Here is a 25,982-nt window from a genome sequence, read left to right as displayed (position 1 = left end):
ATACAAAAATGGGTCTGCCCTTTCTGGGGAGAGACCTGAAACCTTGAGATGCAATTTTTTCCCTCCTTTGTGCCTGTGGAAGGTGTGTGCATGCTGCTTTTTAAATTCCCTTTGCAGTACTTGCAGCCCTGGCGAACTTCGACAGGAACAGGGTTTGCACTGGGTCTGCCAGACCTGTTGCCAGGTGCGGCAAACATGCCATGGGTGTCAAAACGCAGCGTGGCTGTTCCCGCTGCTCCTGCTGCCCAAGAGACCCCTGCAAGTGCCCCTCTGTGTCCAGCCCCTCGCCCTGGGCTCCTGCCTGCCCGCTCGGCCGGCCGGTCCCGCTACTGGCATTGCTCCTCCCGGCCTTGGGAGACCCCGGCCGTCCCCCGCACCTGCCCTTGAGGGTGCAGCCTCCAGCTGCGGGCACATCTGTCCCTCCGGGGCCGGGGTTCCCCGAGGCCCGGGCGGAGCGGATGGGGTCGGGGTGAGAGGTGACGTTTCCATCCGTGCCGTGCCTGTCCTGCAGCTGCCGCCGGGAGCCGCGGGATGGAGCCTCCGGGCCGCGCCCCCGCTCCCCCCGCCCCGGCGGCAGGTATGTCCCTCCCCGCCGGCACCGCCAGCATCCCCCTCCCTTCATCCCTCCTTCCCTGCCTCCCTCCCTCCCGCCCGCCCTCCGCCTGCATGGAGAGAGCCACAGAATGGCGGAGCGAGAGAAAGGAGCTGCATCCCCGCCCGCCTCCTCACCCTTCCTGGGGCTGCACCTCGCCTCGCCCCCCAATTTCAGGTACCGGCCGCCGTCCCCCCGCGGAACCCTCTCGGGGCTGCCCCTGCCCCCTGCCCGGGGCAGCGCTCCCCATCTGCTGCAGCCCCCGCCCGCACGGCCGCGCCGGCCCCCGCCTCCTCCAGCGCTTCTGCCCCCTCGGCGCGCAGCCCCCCGGCCCAGCCATCCCTTCTGCCCCCCGCCCCAGCCACCGCTGAACCCCCACCGCAGACATCGCTCCAGCCCCCCATGGCTGCTTAGCCCGCCCACCCAAGCCATGTTGGCCCTCACCCCACACATACAGCACTGCAGCTTCCCAGCCCCCTGCTTGGCCTCATGCTCCCATCGCACCCCATCCCGCCTCCTTACCTGTCTTATCTCCTCTTCCAACACCTCTTCCTCATGGCAGAAAAAAAGCTTCATCTCTCTCCCCTCCCCAAGAAAAGCCTTTTTCCAGCCCTTTCCTAGAAATCCCAGGTGCTTCTGCTTCCTTCGTGCCCCTGTGAAACAGGAACCCCAAGTGAGACGGTGGGAGAGTGCCAGAATTGATCCTCCTAGCAATACCAAGTGCTCCCATCGATTTGGGATGCAGGAGGCTGTGTCTCCTCTGAAACCCAATGAGGCTTGTCACAGGGACTTCCGATGGCATGGGCCGGGCCAGGCCAGGGATGCCTGTGGGTTTTGGAGCCTCTGGTGCCTGCTAAGGGTAGCTCTGGGACAAGGATATGCTGGATGGGTGAGGGAGGAGCCCTGCCCCTACCTGCAGGTGCGGTGTTCACTTGCTATCAGGTGTGGCTCGCTGCTCCTGGCAGCTGTGCCCTCGTCAGCCATTGCTCTCTGCTTGCCTCTGCCATCCAGGGTGCTGGGGGGAGCTGCATGTGAAGGGGGGAATGGTACCAGCTGCCTTGCATGCTGAGATTTTGGGTGGAAAGGAGGGGGTGGTCCTCACTTGGGACCACAGTTAAGATCATGCCCTCCTCTGTCAGGCCCAGCCCCTGAGGCTGGGGAACCGGTGGGTCCCTGTGAGGAAACAGATGGGTGCAGTCGAGCAAAGGTAGCGTTCAGGCAATTAATATTTGAAGGGCTCTGCCTTTGGCCCCCCGTTGCTGGTGGCTCCGGGTCTTTGGCAGCTGCCTCCTATTGCAGCGCTGCCTGCGAGAGCTGCTGGGAACTGTTGCAACATGGCTGGTGTACCCTGCAAAGCCAGCGATTAAACGCTGCCTCTGGAATCCTCCACCATGGAGAAGGGGCTTGGCCACCGAGCCAGGGGCCGCAGGCTGAGCTGCCGAGCAGCTCTTGGCCTACCACCTGCTGTCCTGGAGGTAGTGGCTGTCCCCTGGGCACCCTCCTGCTCCCCAGCAAACAGCCGTGCCCTGGGAGGGAGAACGAGCTGCTGCTGCTGGCTGTGCCTCAGATCTTTGGAAAAGGAGACCCGTGTGCTGCCAGCCTGCTCCAGGGAAGAACTGACCTCATGAAGGAGGCTGTGCAGCTGGGTGGAAAACCGGGGAATCGAAGCAGGAGTGCAAAATCTTCCCTGGGCACCAAGCTCAGGGTGTAAGCGGAAGAAAATGCAGTGATGTGTCTGAGCCTGGGGCAGGGTCTGGCAGATCAGAGGCGATGTTGTGGCGGGGAGTGTCGTGTGAGAAGGGAGCCGTGCTTGTGAAACACTTGCAAGCTGGGCTATGTGTCACGGCTTGGCTCGTGCATGTCCCTGGTCCTGCATCCCAGCTGCAGGGCTCAGGAGGGGCTGTCCCCTGCAGATGAGCTGGACCAAGCAGCGCTGAGCACGGTTCAGAGTGAAGGCTCAGACCATGGCTGGCAGTGAGGTGGGCCCTGCCCTCTGCCCCTGCTTGCTGCCTGCAGGATGAGGCGTTTCAGATTTCTGGCCTTTGGTACATGCACCTGCACTCCCAGCTCCAAGTGGTGACATGCCAGCCCAAGCATTAGGTGGTCGGTTGGCTTGAATTGAGAGAGGGCTTGGTCCTGGCCAGCAAGCCCCCTGAAGCTCTGAAGAGACCAGGCATAGTGGCCTGCCAGTGATGGTTTGGTGCTGTCTGAGAAAAAGTGGGAGGAAAAGGATGATCCCTCCTTTAGTCTGGAGGTCCTCCAGTGGTGTCTGTTCATCACAACAAGAATAACAGCATTTTAGGAGACAGCAGTAAAAAAGTCATTCTCATCCATCCCCCCTGTTGTCCTTAAGCTTTCCAAAGCCTTGCAGTGCAGTCTCTGTTCACTGGACCTCCTCAACATCTTTCTCTGGGACACTGTGTTGCAGCTCCTTGCCCTGCTAAGAAGCTTTGGCAGTGCTTTGTGGCAGGCTTTCCTGTGAGGGGCTCTCTGGGACCTCTCTGGGTTAGGGGTCTCTCCACCCAGCATTAGAGGGACAGAGAGGGCTGGCACAGCTGGGTCGCAGCTGGATGCAGGGCCCTGCAGAGCTCACAGCATTGCCTGCCCCACTGTCCCCAGGTCTGTGGCTCTATTGTAGCTGGAACCTGGCAGGGGTCACTGAATGACCCCCTCTATCTCCTTCAGCTTTCCCTGATAAAAGCAAAGGGCATCCACCCAGCTACTGGGCAGGAAGGCATCTAGGAAAAGAAACCCTTAGGGAATTATTTCCACAGGTCAGGAGAGAGGGGAAGCTCCTCCACTACTCAGGGAGCCCTGTCAGAAATCACAGCCCTTTGGGAAGGGAGGGGCTCTCTGGGGGAAGAAATTCTCTCAGTCTTGTCGGGAAGTTCAAAGAGGCACCTTCAGGCTAAGGCAAAAATCAGTTTAGCTCTGTGGTTTGTTTTATGTGTCTGTCGTGCTCACCTGGAGCTGTCAGCAAAGCCTGTTTGGAGGCAATGAATGAGCTGGGCGTCAGAATGGGGCTACCTGTCTTCTTGTGAGGGCAGACAAAAGGGTTGTCTTGCTCTGATGGAGGGGGAGAGGCGCCTTCTCATCCGTTCGAATAAAGCAGTCTCTGTGGCCACTGAGATGGAAGGAAAAGACAGGGGCCAGCCAAATGTAGGTTAGTATTATTTTTTCCACTGGTGCTGGTTACAGGACTTGCTCACAGCACCTAACAGCAGACCATCAGAGCATGGCTCAGGCAGCTGGGCCTGTTGGAGTGCCCAGCTTCATCACATCATTTTTTTGCCCTGCATGGAAAATCCTCTGCAGTGGCAGTGGGCTGACAGGGGATGGGGTCAAGAGAGGCACAGCAGCCAGGACTGATTTTAAGGCTGATCTTAGGACTGTGATCAAGCTGCTCCTACCATGGGCAGGTAACATCTGCCTCTGTTCATGCACACACGTGTGTACTCTTGCTCAGAGCTCCTGGGAATCCCAAGTTTATCACTTCTCATGCATACAGCAGGTCTGCCCACCTTCTGCACCTCTTGGCACATCCTTCAGAAAGCACTCCTAACCTGCAAGGACAGGGTTCTCCCACCCTCACAAATGGAGACAGACTCCCATACACCTGTGATGCTGTGGCCATTGGCAAGGGAAGTTGGCCAAAATACACGTGTAGGTCCTGCTCAGACCTTCACTGCCAGTGATGGAGCTGAGAGGAATCAGAGCTGTTTCATTTTGCTGATATTTTTAGCCTCTTTGAGAGGAAGGAAAGGGTGTTTCCGCCACAGGGAGCAGAGGTGGCTAATGGAGAGCCTTCGTTGTGTTTCCTAGGAAGTCCTGGAGCGTCCATGTGAGAGGAGCAAAGGGCGCGAGTAATAGGGAGACAGAGATTTCTTTATTCATTGCATTAATTGAGGTTCCAAGCAGATGAGGTGCCTCCAGGCAGAGCTGATAGGGAAGATGGAGTCCTGCATGCTGTTCTTGTGAGGCTAAGTGACAATGACCACAGTATCACGAGTGGCATTCACCAGTAGTGTGGCACTGGTGGGGAGGGAGCTCACAAGAGGTTAGCTCAGCAGGGCAGTCCTGGCCCTGAGCTGGGCTCCTGAGACATCACCCCTTTAATCTGTCCAGGAGCAAAGCAGGTGCTGGGAGATGCACCCATTACTTGGAGCTCCTGGAGTGGGTGTCAGTGAGGTCAAGAGAGCAGTGCTGGGATGGGTGGCAGTGGGGGTGCCACCCCACTGTGTATCAGAGAGGGTGCAGCTCGTGGGGAGGGGGATGCCCTGTCCCCATCTCAGAGTCATGGTAGGTGCCTCTTCTAGAGCTATTTTGGCTTCATCTTGACAGGGCAAAGAGTGAGTGGGTCTGAGAGGCGTGGGGGGGGGGTTTAGGATTATCTGAGGCTGCTGTACCAACAGTTTGTCAGCAACACCTGATAGCCCCCTCCTGGGAAAAAACCCTATTTCCTTTAGCAGCAGAAGAGGGGTGGGAGCTGGCAGAGCAGCTCACCAGGTATTTCTCTGGCCCTCAGCATGGGTTAGAGGTTGGGAAAGCCCAGGAATGATCCTGCCTGAGGCAGGAGTGGGTCTGGGGGTTAGGTGGGAGCAGACAGGGAGGGGGCAGTGCTGCTAGCACTGCTCTGCTCTGGCTGGGCTTGTCCCTCAGCGAAGGCGCTCCCCTCAGCTTGGAAGTGCAGCTGGCCGTGACGCCAGTCCCGCTGTGCTGGAAACACTCTGGCCTCTGCCTCAGTGAGGGGCCTCGCTCCACCTGCTGAGAGGCTGGACAGATGCTCCTGCCTGTGTCCCCCTGCTGTGGGAGACAGCAACGCTGCAAGGGCAGGAGGAGGCCGGGTGCTGAGGGTTTCCATGATGGGGTTAGCAGATCCCCTGTGCCCACTGTGGGTGCTGAGGAGCCGAGTGCTGGAGCAAGACCAGGAGCCAGGCTGGCTGGCTGGCAGGCAGAGGCAGTCAGCATCCCCAGCAGAGTGCAGGGACTTGGCACTGGCTCAGCTGGGGAGGTTATTTTTTTTTTTTTTTTTTTCCCCTCCAGGACAGCTGATTCCATCTATTTTTAATGAGCTTCCCCAGGTTGCGCAGTGAGGATACAGAGCAGCGCCGGCAGCCACAGACTGCGACGGGGCAGGCGGAGAGGCAGTGGGCGCCCAGGGCTCAGCTGTCATCTCCCTCACCGCTCCTCACAGCAGGTCTGGGGGTGTTTTCTGGTGTGGGACTGTGTCCTCCAGTGAAGGGGGTTCTCCTCAATGCAGCTGCCCTTGAAAATGGAGTCGAGCACCGAGGAGGAGAGCTGGCTGGAAGATCAGTGGGAGAAATGGTAGGGGACCGGCTGGGCCTAGGGAAGGGGGGACTGTCCCGCGGGCATGCAGGGGAATGAGGGGCAGCCCCTCACTGCTGGGCACGTCACCCTTCTCTGCGAGTGATGGCCACAGGACAGGAGCAAACTTGGCACGCAGTTGAGCCCAAAGTTTTCCGGGCTGCGCAGGGAGCTGTGTGACAGCCAGGTACCAGAGTGGTGGAAGGTGTCTGGACACCTCCTGCTGCCCCCCAGCTTGGGCAGGCTGGGCCAGTCTGGGAAGACCACTCAGCATCTCTCCATCCCCGAGAGCATGGACAGGGCTGCCTGTCCCCATCCGGAGTGGGGGGCACTGCCGCCCTGTCAGGCTGCTCCTGCAGAGCCAGGGAGCCCCTGGCAGCCCCTCGGCAGTGCTGTGCCCCTCAGCGGGCCCGCAGTGCTCGCTGCGCTCCCACGGCATGGCGTTAGCAGCGGATGATGTCCCACCCTGGTGACCGTGTAACCGGAGAAGAAATCAATTTGTGCTTTGAAGGCTCGTCATGAGCCTCCTGCTCCGCGTTGCCTCCCTTCCATGGGCAGCAGGAGGAGATAGGCAAAGGGGGGGTCCAGTCATCCCACCCTGGGCTGAAGGCTGTGTCCTTGCACTCCTGTTGTGCCTTGCAGGGGCTGCCTCCATGGGTGAGGTTGTTCCCAGTTGTCTTCACCCCAGGAGACCACTACTAGTGGGATCCTCAGAAACACAGAGGGAAGATGCTGCTTCCCCCATGGGCTTCCCCCACTCTATTCCCTCTCCAGGAGCTGGGGCAGGGGAGATGCTACCCCTCCGTGCCACTGGGTTGGTGGCACTGCGCGGGGAGCCCCAGGATGTGCAAGCAGTGCTTAAAGTGAGAGTAGGAACTCTGCAGATCACAAAGCACCATTCTCATTCCTTTCTCACTGCACTGCTGGGGACCAGTACAGAGAGGGGTGATGGACTTGGCCCAGCCCTTTCACCCAAATGTCTTTCAGCCAGAGGAGTTGGGAGCAAAGGGAAATGGTGGCAGGCAAAGCAATGTCCATGGCCACTCCAGACAAAACTCAGTGGTCTGAGTAGGTTGGCCAAGGATTTTTGAATTGGGCTCTTTTATTTATGCCTGTGGTAGTGAATAAGTGAGAAGAGCACTGAGGTACCATCATGTTGAAATGTTTTAATGCTCAGAAGCCAGGAGTACCTCAGCACTCCCCCGGGGCTCATCAGCACATTTTCAGCTGCTAAAAGGATCTCTCTTGTTCTGAAGGGGTGTAAGGAGTCTGTGTGGCTGGGGCTAAGAGCCCTATGGGACCCCTGAGGCCATGCAGGCCAGCTCAGCAGCACTGATGTTCCCAGGGATGCCCATAGTCATCCTGGGGAGTGATTTTGGTGCAGAGGGAAATCTGCTTCCCTCTCTTACTGCAGGCAGCTGGGCTGGGACATCCCTGGTTGTGCTGTGGCTGAGAGGTTTGCTGTGCTTACAAGTTCTATGGGTCTTGATGTGGTCACCTGTCCAAGCAGGTCCATCCTCCAGCTGTGCCCTGGACACAGCCTTTCCACTTGCTGTGACCCCGGCCTTTTCCCTGTTGGGTGTCTGTGCCCAGCTGGGACAATTCCAGAGGCTCCCTGGGGTGGTGTGAGCAGAACAGGGCTGCTGTGATGGGGCTGGATGTGCTGTCTGTTCCATGATCTCTCAACCTGCATGTCCCTGCTGTCTTTGGTCAGGCAGGGACGGCTTTGGGACACACTCCTCCTGCCTCCCAACAGCCATGGACCGTGCCAAGCCCAGACATTCGATGGGGACAGACCTATCCCCTCTGGAAAGAAGCTGCCTTCCCAGCCTTTCTGCCTAGTAGAGACTGGGAGAGCCTTTCCGGTGGTGTCAGTGCTGCTCCCAGCCCATAAGCACCAGGGCACCCTGCACCCTCCTGTCCACCGCTGGGGCAGTGGGTGACCAGGCCATCTCCACTCCCTCCAGGCTCACCCATGACATCAGCCTTGAGGAATTTGAGGATGAAGACCTCTCTGAGATCACTGATGAGTGTGGAATCAGTCTGCACTGCAAGGAGAGCCTGGCCAGCAGGGTAAGTGTGATGGGGAGAGGGATAGGGATGGGCAGGATGTGCCAGTGGGGCTGGCAGGACCATCAGCCCACATGCAGGACCACTAGATCCCCAGATGAGTGATGCTTGCTCAAGGAACCCACTGCCATGCCCCGAATCCCCTCTGCTTGGCAGTGCCCTCTCCTCACTCCAGCACAGTGCACGTCCTTTCTGAACCTGCCAAACTCAAGGGACTCAGTCTCAAAGCTGGTGTGATTTGGTTCCCCCTGTGCTATAGGGGTTGGAGTTTGTTCCTCAGGGATGAGCCCGAGGTTTTGGGTGCAAATGGGGGCATGTCCCTATTTGAGCAGGATGACCAGTAAGCGTCTGGCACCTGACAAGCATTCTCAGGAATCAAGGACATTTGCAAGGTGGCTCCAAAGGTCCCACCTGGGCTGTGCCTCCTGTCCCCACATGCATCCCTGGACCTGGAGATGCAGCAGGGCTGGCAAGGTGAGAGCTGTCCTCTGTTCACAAGAGCTGTTCTCTCTGGCTTGCTAGCTAGCTTTAGCTAGAGCTGTTCACAGGTCTTTAGGAGGCTGGAGACCTGGAGGCTCCTGAAAGAGGGAATGGAGGAGGTAGCTCTGACACCAGCAGGCAGCAGGTGGAATAAAGATGGGAGCTGGGAAGCCTGTGCAGGTACCTCAACTGGGTGTCCCATCCATCTTAGAGCAGGCTGTCAAGAACCTGATGGCGTTCACACCACTGTTTGAATTTCCCTAGAAGGCCATGGGGGCGGAAATGTGGAGATAAATTGATAATTACATTGGATTTGGAAATATGCAAGGTGTTAAAGGAAAAGCCAGGGTTTGAGCATTCTCACACCACTCAAGGAATCACATACACACCTCCTGAGACTTTTAACTGCTGGGAGCAGGGTCTTTTTGTAGCAGGCAGCTCCAGTAAGCTGACAGGTGCCCTTTTGGACCCCTCAGTCAGACACACACTCACTCTAACGCTGACTCCCCATCCTTCATGCTCGACCCTAGGTTTCCTGTAGCAAAGCTCCCGGCTCAGATTTTATAAAAATAAATAAATACTTTAGTGGTACAGCATCAGGTCGGCTCAAGCTGGGTGCCTGTGGAGAGGGACCCTGAACAAAGAAACCCCTGGGCAATTATACCCATACAGCTCATGCACCCACCCCTCAGACACTCTCCACGCAACCTCTTGGTCCAGTGGTGATTTTTGGTCTGGGGTCTTCTAACATCTTACTGGGTTCTTTCTCTGTGTCTGTGCAGGCAGGCCATACACTGTTCTTATCTTGTGGAGTTACAGCTTCTGCTGACAGCTGGAGTCTCCTTGTCTTCTGGTTTGTACTTCTGGTGCACCTGCTCGCTGGCAGAGCATGGGGAAATAAAAAAGCCCTAGGCTTGGGATAAACACTGTTCAGCAACAACCACAGCAGCATCAGTGTGTTATCAATGCTCCTCTCATAAGAAAGACAAAACACAGGATTGCACCAGCTACTAGGAGAATTACTAGGAGAATTAACTCCATTCCAGCCAAAAACACCTCTAGGTGTAAACTCACAGCTTGTGTCCCAAGGCTTCAGCAGTTCCAGCTACTGATGCAAGTAAAGCAAGTAAAGCTGAGCAAACAACATACTAGATCACACAGTATTATAACTCTGTGAACCCATTCTAACTCATTCTACTGAAAACTTACTTATTTAAGCTAAGAACTAATACCTCTCAACACAGAGTTTCTGCATTTTGTCAATGTGCTTCATGCTAGAGGATGCAAATGCTGGAGGAGCAGCCAAGTGGTTTGAGAATCATTCTGTCTCTCAGAGGAAATACTTCCTCTGCAAAACTGATAAAGACCCGGTGAGGACAGGAAAGGCACAAGAATTTGTCGCAGATTTAAAATTAGAAAGTGAATTTGTGTCGTTTGGAATTCCTCACTGCAGGCAGGACGGTACAGGCAGACCTCATCCTTGGGAGGTGAAGGTGTCTTGCTGTGCTCCTTGGTCTAATTCATGACCTTCCCAGCAAAAATTTGTCTGTTCTCAGCTGTGGGGCTGCTGCTCGGTATCTGTACTCCAACTGCAGGCTCCTCCTGCTGCAGGATGTTATGGCCAGGCTTCCCTGGGACAGTCTGGGCTCATGGGCTGTGTGTGCTGAAGGGAGGAGGGATAATGCTGCAGGGAAAACCAAGGGCAAACCCAGTGGTGGGCATCCATGAGGGCAGAGCCGCAGCGAGGGCTGGCATTGGGAACATCCTCCTGCCTGCAATAGGTGAGGCAAACAGAGACTGTGGGTTTGTTGCTGGATTTTTCCCGTTCCCAGTTCCCCACTGCCGATAGCACCACTGGGCCATCCCAGCCATCCCAGTTCCCCACTGCTGATAGCACCACTGGGCTCAGGGCAGGACTTTTTTGTTTTCTTTACAGATTGACAGCCCTTGGCTGAAGTTTGGCAGGGAGGGGAAGGGGCAGGGGGGACTTGCACCTCAGGTGCTGCAGCCCTTCCTTGAGGGAGAGGAAAATGAGTCTCTTTTGCCCATTTGAAACAGTTTACTCGGGTTTCTGTATCCCTGTGCTGCAACACAGAGACCTGACCCTCAGCAGAGGGTTTGCTCAGGCTCTGGGAGCGAGCCCCATGCCTTCCCTGGGGACAGCTCAGAGCTGCTTTACACAAATGCCCGGGTGCACTGAGAGTCTGCCGGAGCGGGAGGGGGATGTGAGGCTGCCGTAGGGGAAGCAATGAGTTATTCATAAACACAGCAAAGGAGGAAGCTTATCATGCTCAGAAAAAATGCCTGCTAAAAATACGTCCAAATGGTTTATATGGGACACGGAGGATTGCCCGAGGAGCAGAACCGAAAGTGGTGACAACAATGGCTGTGAGAGAGGCTTTTCAATCCCAAATGTTGAAGGCGAGAGCCAGGGAGCTTTCCAAGCTGATTGCTATCCAGAGCGAGCTCGGGGTGACAAGGTTGCAGGATCTGCCTGATGGAAGCATTCCGGCCCAGAGGGAGCAGCGTGGCCGGGTCTGTGTGCAGCGCAGGGGCTGGCAGATCAGGAATGGCCAGCAGGCAGATCAGGAATGGCCAGCAGGCAGATCAGGAATGGCCAGCAGGCAGATCAGGAATGGCTGGCAGGCAGCATCAGCCCTCTAATTCATGGTGTGGCGAGTCAGGGGCGCTGGGACCAGGGTCTGAGGGTGCCGTGCCGATGCCCTGCCCGTGGTGAGCACCCAGTGCTACAGTGCAGCTGTGGTAGGGAGGTTGAAGGGTTGGCCCTGGTCACCCCTGCAGGACAGGCAGAGGATGAGAGTCTGGCAGTGGAGCAATGTGAGGTGAAAGCAAGCTGCTGGCTCACTGAGTCACACCAGAGCAGAGAGCCACGGGCAAGGGGGCAACAGGATCTGGGGAGCACCATGAGACAAGGGGCTGGAGTCATCCAGCTGCCCAGCAGTGAGTCTCTGGAGAGGTGGGCAGGCACAGTAACCCAACAGCGAGCAGGAAAACACTGACCAGGAGCAAGGGGTACAAACCCTGCCTGAGGGCTGTGAAGGTGGCTGCTGGATGAGAACAATCTGAGGTGGGGGCTCTGGGCAGCACTGGTTGATGACAAAACCTGTGGCAGTAACAGGCAGCTGGTGTGGAGGTCAACACCTAAACAGAGATGGGTTTTGGGGATTTTTTGGTCCCAGAAAAACGATGACCTCGTTATGGGCTATTTTAGCAGCTCTTCAGAAACAGTGGCTCAGACACACAGAAACTGCAAGGAGGCATAAGCTGATGTTCGTGCAGAAGGGAACTCCCCACTGACAAGGACCACACTTCATGGATGGGAGACCATGTTCTAAGAGTGAGGAATAATACCATGTGTGGCTGAAAAGAACCTTAATTTCAAGAAGAAGTCCCCAGTGAATGAAATGAGAAGTGAGATAGGCTGAGGAGAGGGCTCATAGAAGAAGCAGAGCTTTCTTTGGGGCTGTTGAATGGCAAGGCAGGAGGCCAGCTGGGAAGGAGTGGGGGCCAGCAGGGTGAGGGACACAATCTCTACCTCACTAATGGCAGCAGTCAGGTATGTTGAGAGGGATAATTGCAACAAAAACACCAGACTTGGGGTTTGGCCTTGTTTTAGTGGCTTGGACACCCAGGGTGACAAACTCTGGTTTCAGCAAGATGGATCCCAGCAAACAGCCAGGCAGAGGTTAATAGAAGTTTAGTGCCTCATCTATTTTCCAGGAACTGTGGAAAACGGTTAATGCAGGAATGAAAAAAAAACCTTTTAAAAAAGAAATACCTCTCTTGGTATTTCTAAGAGCATGAGAACAAGTGCCCAAAGGGAAAAGAGCCGATGAAGGCTCTGCTGAGCCTTCATGGGTCTGCATGAAGAGGTCTGAAACAGCCACAAAGATACAGATATGTGGAGGAAAAAAGTTTTTTCAGCATAATAATATTGCTGGAAACGCCAGAGGCTTTTTCTTGATGTTCAGTGCCACTGATCTAAGTGTGCTGCTGCTGGCAGCTGCTCCCAGAAGGCCAGAGGGACCCACTGCAAAGAGGAAAGCAGCTGCCATGAGCCTGCAATCCAGGGACTAGTGGGGAACTGGATGTGTGGGCTGGGAGCAAAGGATAGGGCAGCAAGGTGGCTGCTTACTCTGTGCAGCTTTACACAGGGTGTCCCGTGAAGCTGCCTCTGTGGTCCATGGCCAGCTGTGGAGGCTGTGGTGGCTGTGCTAGGCTGGGTGCAGGGAGGCTTCCCCTGGTCCTTTGAAGCCAGCCAGTGGCAGGCAGAAGGGGCACAGCTGTGCCCTGTGCTCAGCAAGTGCTCCTCACTTCCCTGCACTCCCAAAATGCTTTTCCCAGCTGAAGGTTTTGCCACTCCTCTGACGGTGAAGGCTGCGAGAGTGGGGCAGCAGGGAAGAGACTTGCATCAGCAAGCAACATCTTGTGTATCACCCCACTCTTTCTGCAAGAGCCCTTCATTCCTAGGGAAGCAAGCAGCTTCCTCAGGTGGGCAGCAGCCCTCACACAGGGGATTGCCCAGCCTAGACCAGTGCTCCAGGGGTGATCCCAGTACCTCTCAGTTGGAGCAGGGTTCATTCTGCTCCAGCCCCCTGGAACCATGCATCACAGCATTGGGGCTGTCAGAGAGAGACCAGTTTCTGGACGCTGGGACTTTTTGCCATTGTGACAACACCGTGCAGGTGGGAGGTAGGATCAGCAGGGGCACACCAGCATCACATCAGTCCCAGGGATAGGCCTGTAAGGAAGCACGAGTGTCCCCATGACTGCACTGGGGATAGGTGTGCATCTTGTGTTTATCCTACCGCAAGATTTGGGCACTGGTTCTGCTCTCCCACACACCCTAGTCTCCCCCACAGGGTGAAGGGACTTTGGGAAGTCACCTCACCATTGCGTCTGTGCTGAGACATGAGTGTGCTCAAGCTGACCTTAGGTGACATTAACTTGTTCCTAGAGGGCTCCCAAGGCAGCCTGCTCTGGTGTGGCAGTATCCTTGCAGTTAGAAAGGCTTCCCAATGTCTAGTCCCTGCCCTTGCTCTGCCGATCACTGCAGGTCTCACTCACATGGTAAGGCAATTGATTTCTGTGTGGTTTCAAAATCACTTTGTTGAGCTACAGGCCATAAATAACACCTGCACTGGCTGTAGTTTCCTCCTAGTTGTTGAACCTGGAATGCTGCACCCCTGCTAGGGTGCCCTTTTCTTCAGAATGGCAGTGATTTGCTTTTCTGCATCCTTCTGGGACTTTTCCCTCTGTGAGTTTTCCAAGTGATTGCTACAGCTACAGGATTATGGAAGCAGCATTATTAGCAGTGTAGATTGAATGTCACCAGCTGACTCCAATACACCCACTTTGGCTAGGTATAATCTATTCAGTTGGCATTTCCCTCCAGTTCTTTTCTCGTGCCTCGGTTTCCTTGTTAAAATCCATAGGATTTGTCACAGACAGAAATGCAGAACTTGTAGCATGAAGGCTAATGCTCAAAACAAGGGATTTAAATGTTTAAATCCTCAAGAGGACAAGTATTGGTGGCAGTGGTTCTCCAGTTGCTCACCCACTGCAGGACTTCAGCAAGGACACTGGGGGGAAATGACTCCCGTGAGAGGGTTTGTACTGTGCCTGCAGCAGGCAGAGCCCTGCCTGTGCTGGCTTTTGTCTGACAGCTCAGGAGCTGGTAGCAACAAGAGCTCTTGGAGTGGCTGCCCAAGCTGCTGGGGCTGTTTCTTCTCTCATGACTCAGGGGGCATCCTCCATGCAGTTGGAGACATGGATAGTATTCAGCTGCAAAAACCCTTCCTTCCCCACCGGTGCCTGCTGAGGATCTTGCAGTCACCACAAACAGCTGATAACACAGACAATTCAACTCCACAATGCCAAGTTGCTGCCTTTATTGCTGGCTGCAGCAACTTGTGCATGTGCAAGCTCCAGTTAATGCAAGGAGGGGGCCTTGGGAAGGCACCCGGGGACCTTCAAACACACACAGAGGTGACACTAGTGGCTCTTCGCCCAGCAACACAGCCACAAGGAGTGTGGTGGCTCAGCACTTGGGCCCAGCCAGGGTGGTGGGATGGGACACCTGCTCCTCACAGTCCCCACAGGCCACCTTGGCCACCCTGTTTCTAAAAGGTACAGGGGGAAGAGTGGAGCCGCCTCCAGCCAGGGCACAGCCACCACCAGCAGGTGACTGGAGAGCCAGCGCTGGGCATCCCTCCCATATGGCCTCAGGTCTGATATATGCAAATGCATGCAAGGAGTGGGCAGAGAAAGCTGTCCTCAATGACTAAGACAAGGGGGAAGGAGCTGCTGGTCCAACTGGGCATTACAGGGAAGGAGGAGCCTGATTCCTTTCAGAGGTGTGCAGTGAAAATTTCAACCCCCTAGAGAGAAAAAGTAGTAGTAGCAATGCCGTACACGGTGCCAGCATGGTGGTGGGTTCTCCACCTGTGAGGATGTTCAGGTGTGATGGACAAGACCCCAAGTGACCTGCTCCAGTCAGGGGGTAGACCAAGTCTGATCAAACTGATTACATGCTTGCATGAGTCCCACCTGCCAGGACAAGGACCAAGAAAAGGCACAGTCTGCCTTGGAAGGAAGAGTCATAGGGCAGCCCAGGCTGGAAAGGACCTCAAAGGATCACCTGGCCAAACCCTGTGTGGGAAAGGGAGTCTGGGTGAGATGATCTGGCACACTCTCTAGTGGCGTCTTGAAAATTTCCAGCGATGAGGACTCTACCATTTCCCTAGGGAGGTTGTTCTGCAGAATGGTTGTTCTCACTGTAAAAAATATCCTTGTTATGTCGAGACGAAACCTGGGTGTGCACGTTTGCGTGCTTCGTAGTGAATGTGACGGCTGCATGTACCTACAGACAGACACCTGCCGGGAATAAGCCCCATCACTAAGGGAGGAAGGATGCTGCCCACACCTGCCTGGGGAGGCGGGGAGGGGGCGCGGGGCTCACCGGCTCCGGGAATAACATCGCTGCCCCTTTAAAAGGCAGCGGCCGCGGGTGCCGATGCGGCGGCCCCGGCCCCCCTGCCCGGCCCCGGCGGGAGGCGCGGCGGCCCATCCCGCCCGCCCGGTGGCCTGATCGCGGGCACTAATCCCGGCAGGGCCATGTGAGCCGGGCGGGCGGCGCGGCCCGGGCGGCGGGCGGCGGGGAAGCCAGCCGGCTGCAGGCCGAGATGCTCCAGCTCGACCTCATCGACGCGGCGGGGGACACGCCGGCCGAGGAGCAGACGGCGCCCGAGCCGCTGCAGAAAGACCCCCCGGCCGGGACTACCGAAGTCTACAGGCCGAAGCGACCCACAACCCTCAACCTCTTCCCGCAGGTGCCTCGCAGCCAGGTGAGGCGGGATGGGGAGCTCGGGGCTATTGGGTGGTGCGGAGGAGGAGGAGGAGGAAGGATGCTCCCGCCGTCTGCCGGGGCTTTTGTTTCGGGCGGATGGAGGGAGGGGGAGGGAATAGAAGGGGATGGTGGGGCTCGGCTGGAGGGGTGGCGGGGCTCGGCTCCGCTGCCCGCGGTGCTCGGCGGGGCAGCCGCCCCCGCCATCCGGGGGTCCCTTCTCACGGCCGCTCGCGTTTCCCCGGGCCGGGCGCAGCGCAGGCCGAGCCGGAGGGAGCGATCTGCGGGCCCGGGGGTCCCTGGGTGCCGGGGACCTGAGCACGTCCTGCCCGGCCGCCCCTGCGCAGCGCCGAGCATCCCAGCACTGCGCTCGGCGGGAGTTCTTTGAGGAGGCTTAGACGCTGGGTGGGTCCTTCTTTCATCTCTGGTGCCGAGGAGGGGAGAAAACAGGCCAGGAATCGTGCCGGCACAGAGATGTGCCCCAGCAGGGTCCGGGTGGCCTGGCAAGAGCCGTGCGGCAGGGGCAGGGTGGGAGCTGCGAAGAACTCCCGTGGGATGGGGAGCAAACGAGGCATGGATACCGAACGCGTGAATGAGCCATCGCGGGACGGGGCACCACGCCACGGACTGGCGAGCCCAGGGCCGGCACCAACAGCTGGCTGGGCTCCAGCTGCCGCGGGTTGGGGCAGCACCAGCTCTAGGGCAGGTTGGTGACACCAGATGCCCCTTGCCTGGCAGTGGGGACCTGCTAGCCTCAGCTTCTGAGCGGTGGTGCCTGGCAAGAGAAGCATTAATGTCAAAACCCCGTAAAAAATCTAAGACAGAAAAGCAACGCCCAAAATGGTGGCCAGGGGAACAAGGGGGTACTGTTGTCTCGCTCACGCTCAGATTTTGTAAAGATTTCGGATGGTTTTAGCCAAGACTGCCTGCCCACACAGCCATGGTGTTACTGTCACCCCTGGGGTGGATGATGTCTTGGTGCCCTGCATCCTGACCCCCGAGGCAGCGGCTGGAGTCCCTTTGCTCTGCCACTTCTGCAAACTTCCAGCCCACACAAAGTGCACGACGTGCAGGGCTATTTTTGCCGCCCTCCTCCATTCAGCTCTGCCTTCTGCCAAGTAGGAGGATTTTCGTCGCGGTGACGTTCAGCCGAGGAGCATGAAGTGAGAGGCAGGTGTCCCCGTGGGTGACAGATGGGGAGTAGTCAGAGCTGGGTGTCACCAGCCCAGCACCGGCAGCTGATGCCAGCTCTCTGCCTGAGGCCATGGGTGGGAGGAGGAGGAGGAAGGCACAGAGCCAAGGATAGGCGCCCGCAGGCAGCTGGCACCGGGGACAAAGGCAGCAGGGCTGGGGAGGAGGGGGAACTCCACTGAGCATAATGGACAAGGGGACAGCAGCAGCCTTGTCCCACCCTGTGCAGGGACCCTCAGGAGCAAGTGGTGTGTGGCAGCCACATCCAGCTGGGGGAGGTTGGGAAGAGCAGGGCCTTCTCCCAGACACTCGGTCCCAACCAGTGTCCGGGGATGGGAGCAGGTGTCTGGAGAGGGATGGGGGTGGGGGGAGTAGATGGTAGAGATGGTAGGCTGGGGAGGAGAAGCTGATGGTCCCCTTGCAAGGAGATGGTGGAGGCTGTGGAGCTCACTGTGAGATGAAGACATGGGGAATGGGAGACAGGGCTTTGCTGCAGCTGGCAATGGGAGCCTGGAGCCAGCGGGGATGGTGGCACAGGACTGCGGCATGGCTGGCCAGGTAGGATAGCGCTGTTGGTAGGATCTAGTGAGAGACTGGCTGTAAGGTGCTTGGGGTCCCTGTTCCCTAGCCAGAGGGACTAGCCAGAGGCACTTTCTCCCTGTCTACATGTGGTGCCCTGAGGAGAGGACAGGGTTCAGGGCATCTCTTGAGGACCAGTCTGTCCCCAGTCTGTCTCCACTTGTCTGAGACACTGCATCCCCTTGACCTACCCAGGCTCCCTTCTCCTGCAAGTAGTCAGAAGAGAGGGACCATGGCCATGCATCCTCTCTTGAATGCCCAGTTGGGACACCAGGCACTCTGCCAGACAGGGTTCACAAAGCAAAGCATCATCCCACCCTCTGCTCTTGTGGGGCCAGGATCCAGTCTGGTGATGCCTCAGTTGCTGCGGGGCCCTCTATGATCATCATCCTAGGCAGCAGCCTGGAAGTGGTGAGAGGAACATCCCCAGCTTCCCAGAGGGCAATAAACAGCTATTGTGAGTGGCTAGGTTCATCCTCTAAGACTTTGTGAATGCCTCTCCACCCTGGTGGGGCATTATTACAGACCCCTGAGTGCTCTGGCCCTGTGGGCAAGGGTGGGCTCAGTGGGCTGTGCTCGCTGCATTGCTGCCTCCTGTCCCAGTCCAGGCAGCCAGGCTGGCTTGTGTTTGCTGGCCCCGTGGCACTCTGCACGCAGAGGCCGTCGTTGTGACAGCTTGCCTGGCCCACATCCCGGCCCATCGTGTCCCTGGGAAAGGCTAGCAGGGACGTGCTGTTATTTGCCTTGGCACAGGCAGGACTCATGGAGGCCATGGTGGGAGGTTGCCAGAGCTCTGTGAAGGGGGTCTCTCCCTCCCCACATGGAGGCAGGGATCTGGCAGGCATGGTTCATCATGTGTGACATGGTGGAATTTTGGGGCAAAGGCTTCCTTCATGTCAGTGAGGAGGCAAAGTAAGGACAGGGCAGCTCCTGAGCTGCTGGGAACAGCTGTGGGTTGGCGATAAGGCTGTGAGAAAATCCAGGGAGTCCCAGCGGGGCTTTGGTACTTAAGTGAGACCTAACAGTGCAAAATGCTGCAGCGGGCAGAAACATTCAGTGCCCCATAGGAGGGGCTGAGAGCGCGTAGCCAGGGACACCCTGGGAATGGATGAGGGCTGGCCCTGTACCAGGCAGGATGCCACACCCTGTGGAGGCGGGAAGGGAGGACTTGTCCCTCATCTGCAGGAGGGTCCTCTTTAGAGGAGACTTGGTGCCCTTTGCTCCCTGGGTGTTGCAGCGAGGCTGAGCATGTGTTCCCTTGTGCCCAGGCATGGCCAGCCACCCAGGGCTGGGCAGGCAGGGCACAGCACCCACAGAAACACTCCCAGGCATGGGCAGCATGGATGGCCTGTTCCTGCCTCTCCTCTCATGCTGCTCAGGATTGACATCTGCTAGTGAACTGTGTATGTGTAGATTTACATACGAACACACTATCTGTGTGCACCCAATACGGGTGTCTCCAGGGGTAGGCATTAATCTATCCAGTGTCTCTGGCTTCTAGCTGAGCAGCAGCACAACACCTGCTCCTTGGCATTTCCCCCATTTCATTAAGCTGGGTGGTTTGAAGGTGGGCAGGGCTGGCAGGATGGGAGCAAAGCATGCACACAGGTTCAGGTCTTGAATTTTTTGTCTTGGGACTGTCCAGCTGTGGGCTTCTGCAGCCGAGTTTCCCCAGGTGGAGGAACGCAGCCCAGCTGGCTCCTTGCCCACCCTGCTTCAGCCATCATGCCAGCTCTTGCAGCAGCAGCATGGTGAGATGTGGGGCTGGCGGTCTCCCCGAGCATCACGTGCTCCAGCAGAGCGGGGTGCTGTGGACCCAGGGAGGAATGGGTGCTGCCGTGCCACATGCTGTTTACTGTTCAGGCTATAAGGCAGCTTTGTTCTTCTCCTCAGGACACTCTGAATAACAACTCTCTGGGGAAAAAGCACAGTTGGCAGGAGCGGGTGTCCCGGTCGTCGTCCCCTCTGAAAACGGGTGAGTTCTCAGGCTTTTGGCCAGGGTCAGCTCCTTGCACCCTTTCATGGTGCTCTGGAGCCTGAGGCAGGTGGTGCTGGAGCAGGAGGTTGGGGAAAACATACCACATGGATGCAGGGTGCATGTCCATCTTGCTCTCTACAATTACCTGAAAAGAGATTGTTAGTGAGCTGGGAGTTGTTCTCTTCTCCCAAGCAGCACACAGTAGGAAAAGAGGAATTAGCCTCAAGATGCACCAGGGAAGGTCTAGATTGGATATTAGAAAATATTTCTTTGTTGAAATGTTGAACAAGCATTGGAACAGGGAAGTGCTGGAATCACCGTCCCCGGAAATGTGGAAAATTGTGTAGATGTCGTGCTTAGAGACATGGTTTAGTGGTGGACTTGATGGTGTTAATGCTTAGACTTGAGAATCTTAGAGGTCCTTTCCAACTTAAATGATTCTCTGATTCTGTGAGTCTGGGTGGCATCCCTGGACACCTTCCCCGTGAGGGAAAATTCCCTCTGTGTGGCTGTCTACGCTGCTCTCCTCTCCCTACAGGTGAGCAGACCCCTCCCCATGACCACGTTTGCCTGAGTGATGAGGTCAATCACCAAAACAGCACAACCTCCACCAAAGACCGGGGCACATCCACGGAGAGCCCGTGCCGGCGCACGGCAGCCACGCAGATGGCCCCAGCCTGCGTTGCCTCGTCCCGGCCACCCGAGAAGCACCAGGCCCCCAGCCGGGCCCCACCACACGGTGCCAGCGTGGTGGTGGTAACGAGGGGCCCCGAGGCCCACCGGGACCGCATCCGCTACCAGACGGATGTGAGGCTGGAGGCCACGGAGGAGATCTACCTGACGCCCGTGCAGAAGAACTCGGACCCCCTGGAGACTGACAAGCCGTTCCTGTCCCAGTCCAGTGAGACCCGCATGTCCATCAGCTCCGACATCGACACCTCTGGCTATTCAGCCCTGGCAGGGAAAACCAACCCGTCCATCAGTGAGGAGGATGAGGTGCTGGACTACATGTCCTCCCCCGACAAGACCAACCTGCCCAGGGCCTCCTGTGGTGGCGGGAGTGGTGGCTCCCGGCCGGGGCACAACCTTCAGAGAGCCTCTGTGAGTTCAGACACCAGTGCCCTCTCCTATGACTCTGTCAAATACACACTGGTGGTGGATGAGAACGTGCAGCTGGAGCTGGTCAGCCTCAAGCAGTGCTACTCAGGCTACAGTGATGAGAGCGACTCGGCCACAGTCTACGACAACTGCATCTCGTCACCCTATGAGTCGGCCATTGGCGAGGAGTACGAGGAGGATGCGCTGAAGCGTGACTCAGTCTGCCTCTCTGAGGACTCCACCCCCGAGGCAGACATCCACTTCTCCAAGAAGTTCCTCAATGTCTTCATGAGTGGTCGGGCACGCTCCTCCAGTGAGTACTGGGCACTGGGGGAAGGTGGGCTGGAGGCTGCCTGCCTTGGCAGCCCTGCCTTCTGTGGTACATGCTCAGGAGATAGGAAGCTACCAGCAGACATCAGCCCCGGTTCTGCTTGCTGCAGCCTGTGGCTTTGTCCCTGGTGGTCCAGGAGGCATAGTGGGGCTTGGAAAAATGTCATGAGTGTCAGGTGGGGGTGGCAGTAGGTGTTTGAGGCTGCATTGAGGCATGCTCAAGATATGGCCATGCTGAGGGGAAGGCTGAGTGAGCTCACAAGGGGCCATCATATTCCTGGCGTGCCACACTCCTCTCCAAGCCCAGAAGAGCACTGTTGGCATCCTCCAGCAGGTTGGGTTTCCCATGGTGTGGCTGGTCCCATGCCGGTGTCACAGCTGTTTGTGTTGGTGCAGGGAGGTCTTGTTCCCAGCAGGGACTGATGGGCACCAGTGCAGCAGCTGCAGCCATGTCTCTTTCCTATGGCATCACATGGCTTTGTCTTGCATGAGCCATCCTGCAGGAGTCTCAGCAGACGGCTGAGCCCATGTCCTTCTCTTGGCTGTGATGCTGATCCCTCAATGCTGACGTGTCCTTGTCTGCCTTTGTCCCCAGGTGCCGAGTCCTTTGGGTTGTTCTCCTGCATGATCAACGGGGAGGAGCAGGAGCAGACTCACCGTGCTGTCTTTAGGTGAGCTTGCAGGCACCCAGCAGTGTCCCCAGCCTCTATCAGGGGAAAGCTGGTGCTGCACTCCCACCAAGGTGGGGCCATCACAAACTCCAATGTTTCTGCTATGGGAAGCCCTGGGAAACAAACCTGTAGCCTGTAGCTCATGCCCTGCCCAGGAGCAACATTTGCCCAGGCTGCTGCATGGGCAAGACCTCCAAGGGCAGTCAGGGCCTCTGAGGAGCAGCTTGGGTGGTGCAGTAGGAGATACCCTCGCATTAGGTGTCAGGATGCTGCTGCCTGTTGAGCCCAAACCTCCTCCAGTGCTTTATTCAGCATGTCAGGTCCCCATGGCTACCAGGGCACTGCCTGGGTTGTGGTGGCTGCCCCAGCAGTGTGCCAGTGAGAAGGCCACCAGCAGTGCTAGCCAGCCAGCTGCCAGTGCCTCTCTGCCCAGGTTTGTGCCTCGCCACGCGGATGAGCTGGAGCTGGAGGTGGATGATCCTTTGCTGGTGGAGGTGCAGGCAGAAGATTATTGGTATGAGGCCTACAACATGCGCACAGGAGATCGGGGCATCTTCCCTGCCTACTATGCTATTGAAGTCACCAAGGACCCAGACCATGTAACAGGTATTGAGTCTCTGTGCAGCCTCCTGATGTCCCCAGCTTGTGCCACATCCTCCCTGCTGAGCAGTCTGGTGCTGAGCAAGGGGCAGGGAGAGGACCAGACTGGGCGTCCAGCAGGGAGCAATGAGCAGGTTCTGCTGTGATGCTGGGAGTTGGTAGCTGGTGTTGAGGGAAGCTTTTCCTGGGCAGGGAAAAGCACCGGGGTGGGAAGGTGGAGAGGGGAGGTGGAGCTCAGCCCGCATAGCTGGTCACCAGAGATGATCCCTGCCACGTGCTCTCTCTTCCAGCTCTGGCCAAGAGCAGTGACTGGGTGGACCAGTTTCGGGTGAAGTTCCTTGGCTCCGTGCAGGTTCCCTACCACAAGGGCAATGATGTGCTCTGTGCGGCCATGCAGAAGGTAGTGTCCCGCTCCATCCCAGGGAGCAGGAGTGCTTGCTCCATCTGGCAGCAGGGCAGAGCCTCAGTGGGGAAGCACTGCTCACGTGTCCCACGGCTTTGTCTCTTTCTGCAGATTGCCACCACGCGCCGCCTCACTGTGCACTTTAACCCACCCTCCAGCTGCGTGCTGGAGATCAGTGTGCGCGGGGTCAAGATTGCTGTGAAAGCTGACGACTCAAAGGAGCACAGCAAGGTAGTGCTCCACTCCCTGCTCATCTCATCCCTTCCCTGATTGCTGCCCTGAACTGGCTCATACCCTCTGTGCTACAGGTCATGAGTGCATATCAAAATTTAGGGTCTCCACCCCACAACTGAAGGTGTGAGAAACACCATCATCAGCGTTTTAGGCCCACCGTCGAGGTCCCCCATGCCTCACAAGGCCCCAGCTCCAGGCAGTACTGCCAGCTGATGCTCTCACAGCTGCCAGCCACGTCACTGTGCTGGGATGCTGAGAGCTGAGCCGTACCCGGTAATCTGTCAGCTACTTCTAAACCTTTCTGCTGCTATTTTGAGTGGTGTCCTCCAGATCTGCCCTGTAATCTCTTTATCTGGCAAGGGCAGGCTGCTGATTAGCATTCTGCATAAGTAGCCTAGGAAAGCACATTGGGATGCTGAGCAGAGGAAAGTGAGGGCTTTGCAGCAAGCTGTTGGGAAACCTCCCTTCCAGCTGAGGGATAGGAGTAGCTCATGGCTCTGAGTGCTGTGATAGAGCTGGGTGAAGTTTCTACAAATCTTGACTATATCTAGAAGATGCTGTCAACTTAGCTGCATTTTAGACTTGTATAAATAAGTTTTCATTTCTGGCTGGGACCCTTTGACACCCAGGCTTGAATTGACTTGTTTAGTTCTAAGTTATCCATTCATCTTTTATGTACTAGTGTTTCTGGGAGCCTCTTTAGTAAAGAAGGAGGGCTGTGTGTGCTGGTGAACAGCAGCGCTGACTCCAGCCTGAGTACAGTCTGACTCAGGGCCTCCAGGGAAATCCTGCAGGAGCTACTGGCGGTAAAGGCAGCTGAGGTGAGAGCCAGCAGGGCTGCCTGGAAAAACTCCCTTTGTTCAGGTGCTTGGAACAATCCTGAAACTGCTGCTGATAGCAGCCCAGGATTAGTCTCCTATTAATTTCACTCCTCAGTCTCCAAGTGTATATTTCCAGTGGCCAGAGACCAGCTGCACTGCAGGGTGTGGGGAGAAAAGCTCTGACAGTTCCCCTCTCTCTCTTTCCCCCCCAGGTAAACAAGTGTAGCCATTTTTTCCAGCTGAAGAACATTTCCTTTTGTGGGTACCATCCAAAGAACAACAAGTGAGTAGCAAGGAAGTGTAGTGCAGCTCTCAACACCAGTAGCTCAGCAGCGAGGCTTTGCTGCCTTCCTGCTCCCTTGGGGGTAGCACAACTGGGGCTAGGAAGGGAAGAAGAGGTTTTCCAGAGCCCTGGTTTGGAGGGCTCCCTGTGAGCCCAGTGATACAGCTCTGGGCAGGGGCTGTGGCATGAGCCTGGGGTGGCCACCAGGATTTATGGGGGGGGGGGTGGTTTCAGATCCCAAATCCCTATGCCTAAGGGAGGGTATGCCTCAGAGATACTGGGGTACCTGTGCCTGCTGGTCAGCTGGTCCAGTCACATCCACTTTCTTTGCCCTCAGATATTTTGGGTTCATCACCAAGCACCCTGCTGACCACAGATTTGCCTGTCATGTCTTTGTCTCGGAGGAATCCACGAAGCCACTGGCAGAGTCTGTAGGGTGAGTCCTGGCTGGGCAGAGAAGGCTGGCTCATAAAGAGCAGGAGGAACAAGACAGCCAGGCTGAATCCTGCCATCTCCCCCTACATGTGGGGCTTGGACCTGGCCCCAGACTGGCACCTCTTCCTCGAGTGAGATGCTTGGCTTGAGAGTCAGGGCTGACAGGGCTATGGGCATCATATTCCTGACAGCACTGGAACAAGTCCAAGGGCAAGGCTTTGCAGGCAGATGGCTGAAAGTCATGCACTGTGCAGGGAATCAGAGCAAGGGTGGAGACCCTGTGGCTCTGATGGCAGCTCTGGGGCTAATGCAGAAGAGGTCAGGGCCTGGGGGGTCAGACAGGCCACAGGGTAAGGAGTGAGGGTCAGAATGGAAACAAGGATCTATAATTGCCTTGTGAGGAGGCTGCTGCTAAAATTTGCCTGGTGCTGTGTTGCAGGAGGGCTTTTCAGCAATTCTACAAGGAGTATGTGGAGTACACGTGCCCCACAGAGGACATCTACCTGGAGTAGGGGCTGACACAGGCACCTCCTGCACAGCCAGGGCTGCAGTCTCGCCCCTTCCCCGTGTCGTGCATGGACAAGAGCTGCTTTGAGCCTGGAGGAGGAGCGGGCCCGGGGCAGGGCTCCCCGGGGCACGGAGCGCCGCCTCTTTTCGTGACTCCCCTTCCTCGGGCTGGGGGGACGGGAGGGGGGAGGGCTGGACAAATTGTGTTTATTGTACAAAATACTCTTAGTTTATTCTATTGGAGAAGCACCCTCTGGGTGCCCTGCTTGTGAGCAGTTGGTGGGGGGCAGTAGTGTGCTCGTGCCCTTTACAGCTGCAGGCTGGGGTGACAGCATCTCCTTGTGACCATGGCACAGCTTCCTGTCACATCCATCTGGGGTGACTTTTAATTGCAGTGGCAGAGTCAGTCTCTTGGAGTATAATGACACAGCAGCTAAAGAAAACAAGACCCACATGCTGGCTCCTGTCTGGGAGATGGCATCACCTCCCTGCCAAGCCCTGGGGAGATGGCTGCAGGGCAGGGGTGGTAGAGGAAGCCCCAGTATCTCCTCTGCCAGATCCAGAATGAGATGAGACAGCTTTCCCCTGCCTCTGTCCCCATCCCCACCCCTTCCACCTTGTATCCATGCCCTGGGGAGAGAGAAAAATTCCCCTCATAGCTCCCTGCAGTAACTATACCCTCGGGAGGGAAAGCTTTCTCTGCCCCTTTCCCCTCTCCCCCAAGCTGCAGGTGGCAGAGGCAGGGCAGGGGCACCCCAGCTCAGTGGGGCTCAGCCCCTGCACAAAGCTGGGGTCTGCTTGAAGTGGGGCAGGGAAGGGCTAAAGGCTGCAGGGAGCCGTGCAAAGCACCAGGGAGGTAGAAGAGCTCTCCCGGTCCCGGTCCCTGCAGCTAGTGATCTCTGTGCTTCAGCTGGATCTGCTGTGATGGCAACAACTATTAAATATGATGGTTCCTGGAGCAGAGCTACTGTGGTTTGTTTCCCACTACAAGGGGTTTGGGCCCTGGCTGCTTCTTTCCC

General features: G+C 56.9%; 1 protein-coding gene across 1 annotated transcript; it reads left to right on the top strand.

Annotated features, from left to right (window-relative positions):
- The first annotated feature begins 649 nt into the window (after positions 1–649).
- On the top strand, positions 650–25,921 carry MAPK8IP1 (mitogen-activated protein kinase 8 interacting protein 1). Its single transcript, XM_030240206.2, has 12 exons — positions 650–769; positions 7,885–7,990; positions 15,601–15,834; positions 19,497–19,578; positions 20,120–20,992; positions 21,605–21,680; positions 22,114–22,286; positions 22,571–22,680; positions 22,795–22,914; positions 23,951–24,021; positions 24,359–24,457; positions 24,896–25,921. The coding sequence occupies exons 1-12, from the start codon at positions 684–686 to the stop codon at positions 24,966–24,968; spliced, it is 2,103 nt and encodes a 700-aa protein (XP_030096066.2). The 5' UTR covers positions 650–683; the 3' UTR covers positions 24,969–25,921.
- The last annotated feature ends 61 nt before the right edge of the window (positions 25,922–25,982 follow it).

Source organism: Serinus canaria, chromosome 5 (assembly GCF_022539315.1).
Source record: "Serinus canaria isolate serCan28SL12 chromosome 5, serCan2020, whole genome shotgun sequence".
Classification (NCBI taxonomy): domain Eukaryota; kingdom Metazoa; phylum Chordata; class Aves; order Passeriformes; family Fringillidae; genus Serinus; species Serinus canaria.
This window is presented reverse-complemented; position numbering and strand designations above follow the sequence as displayed.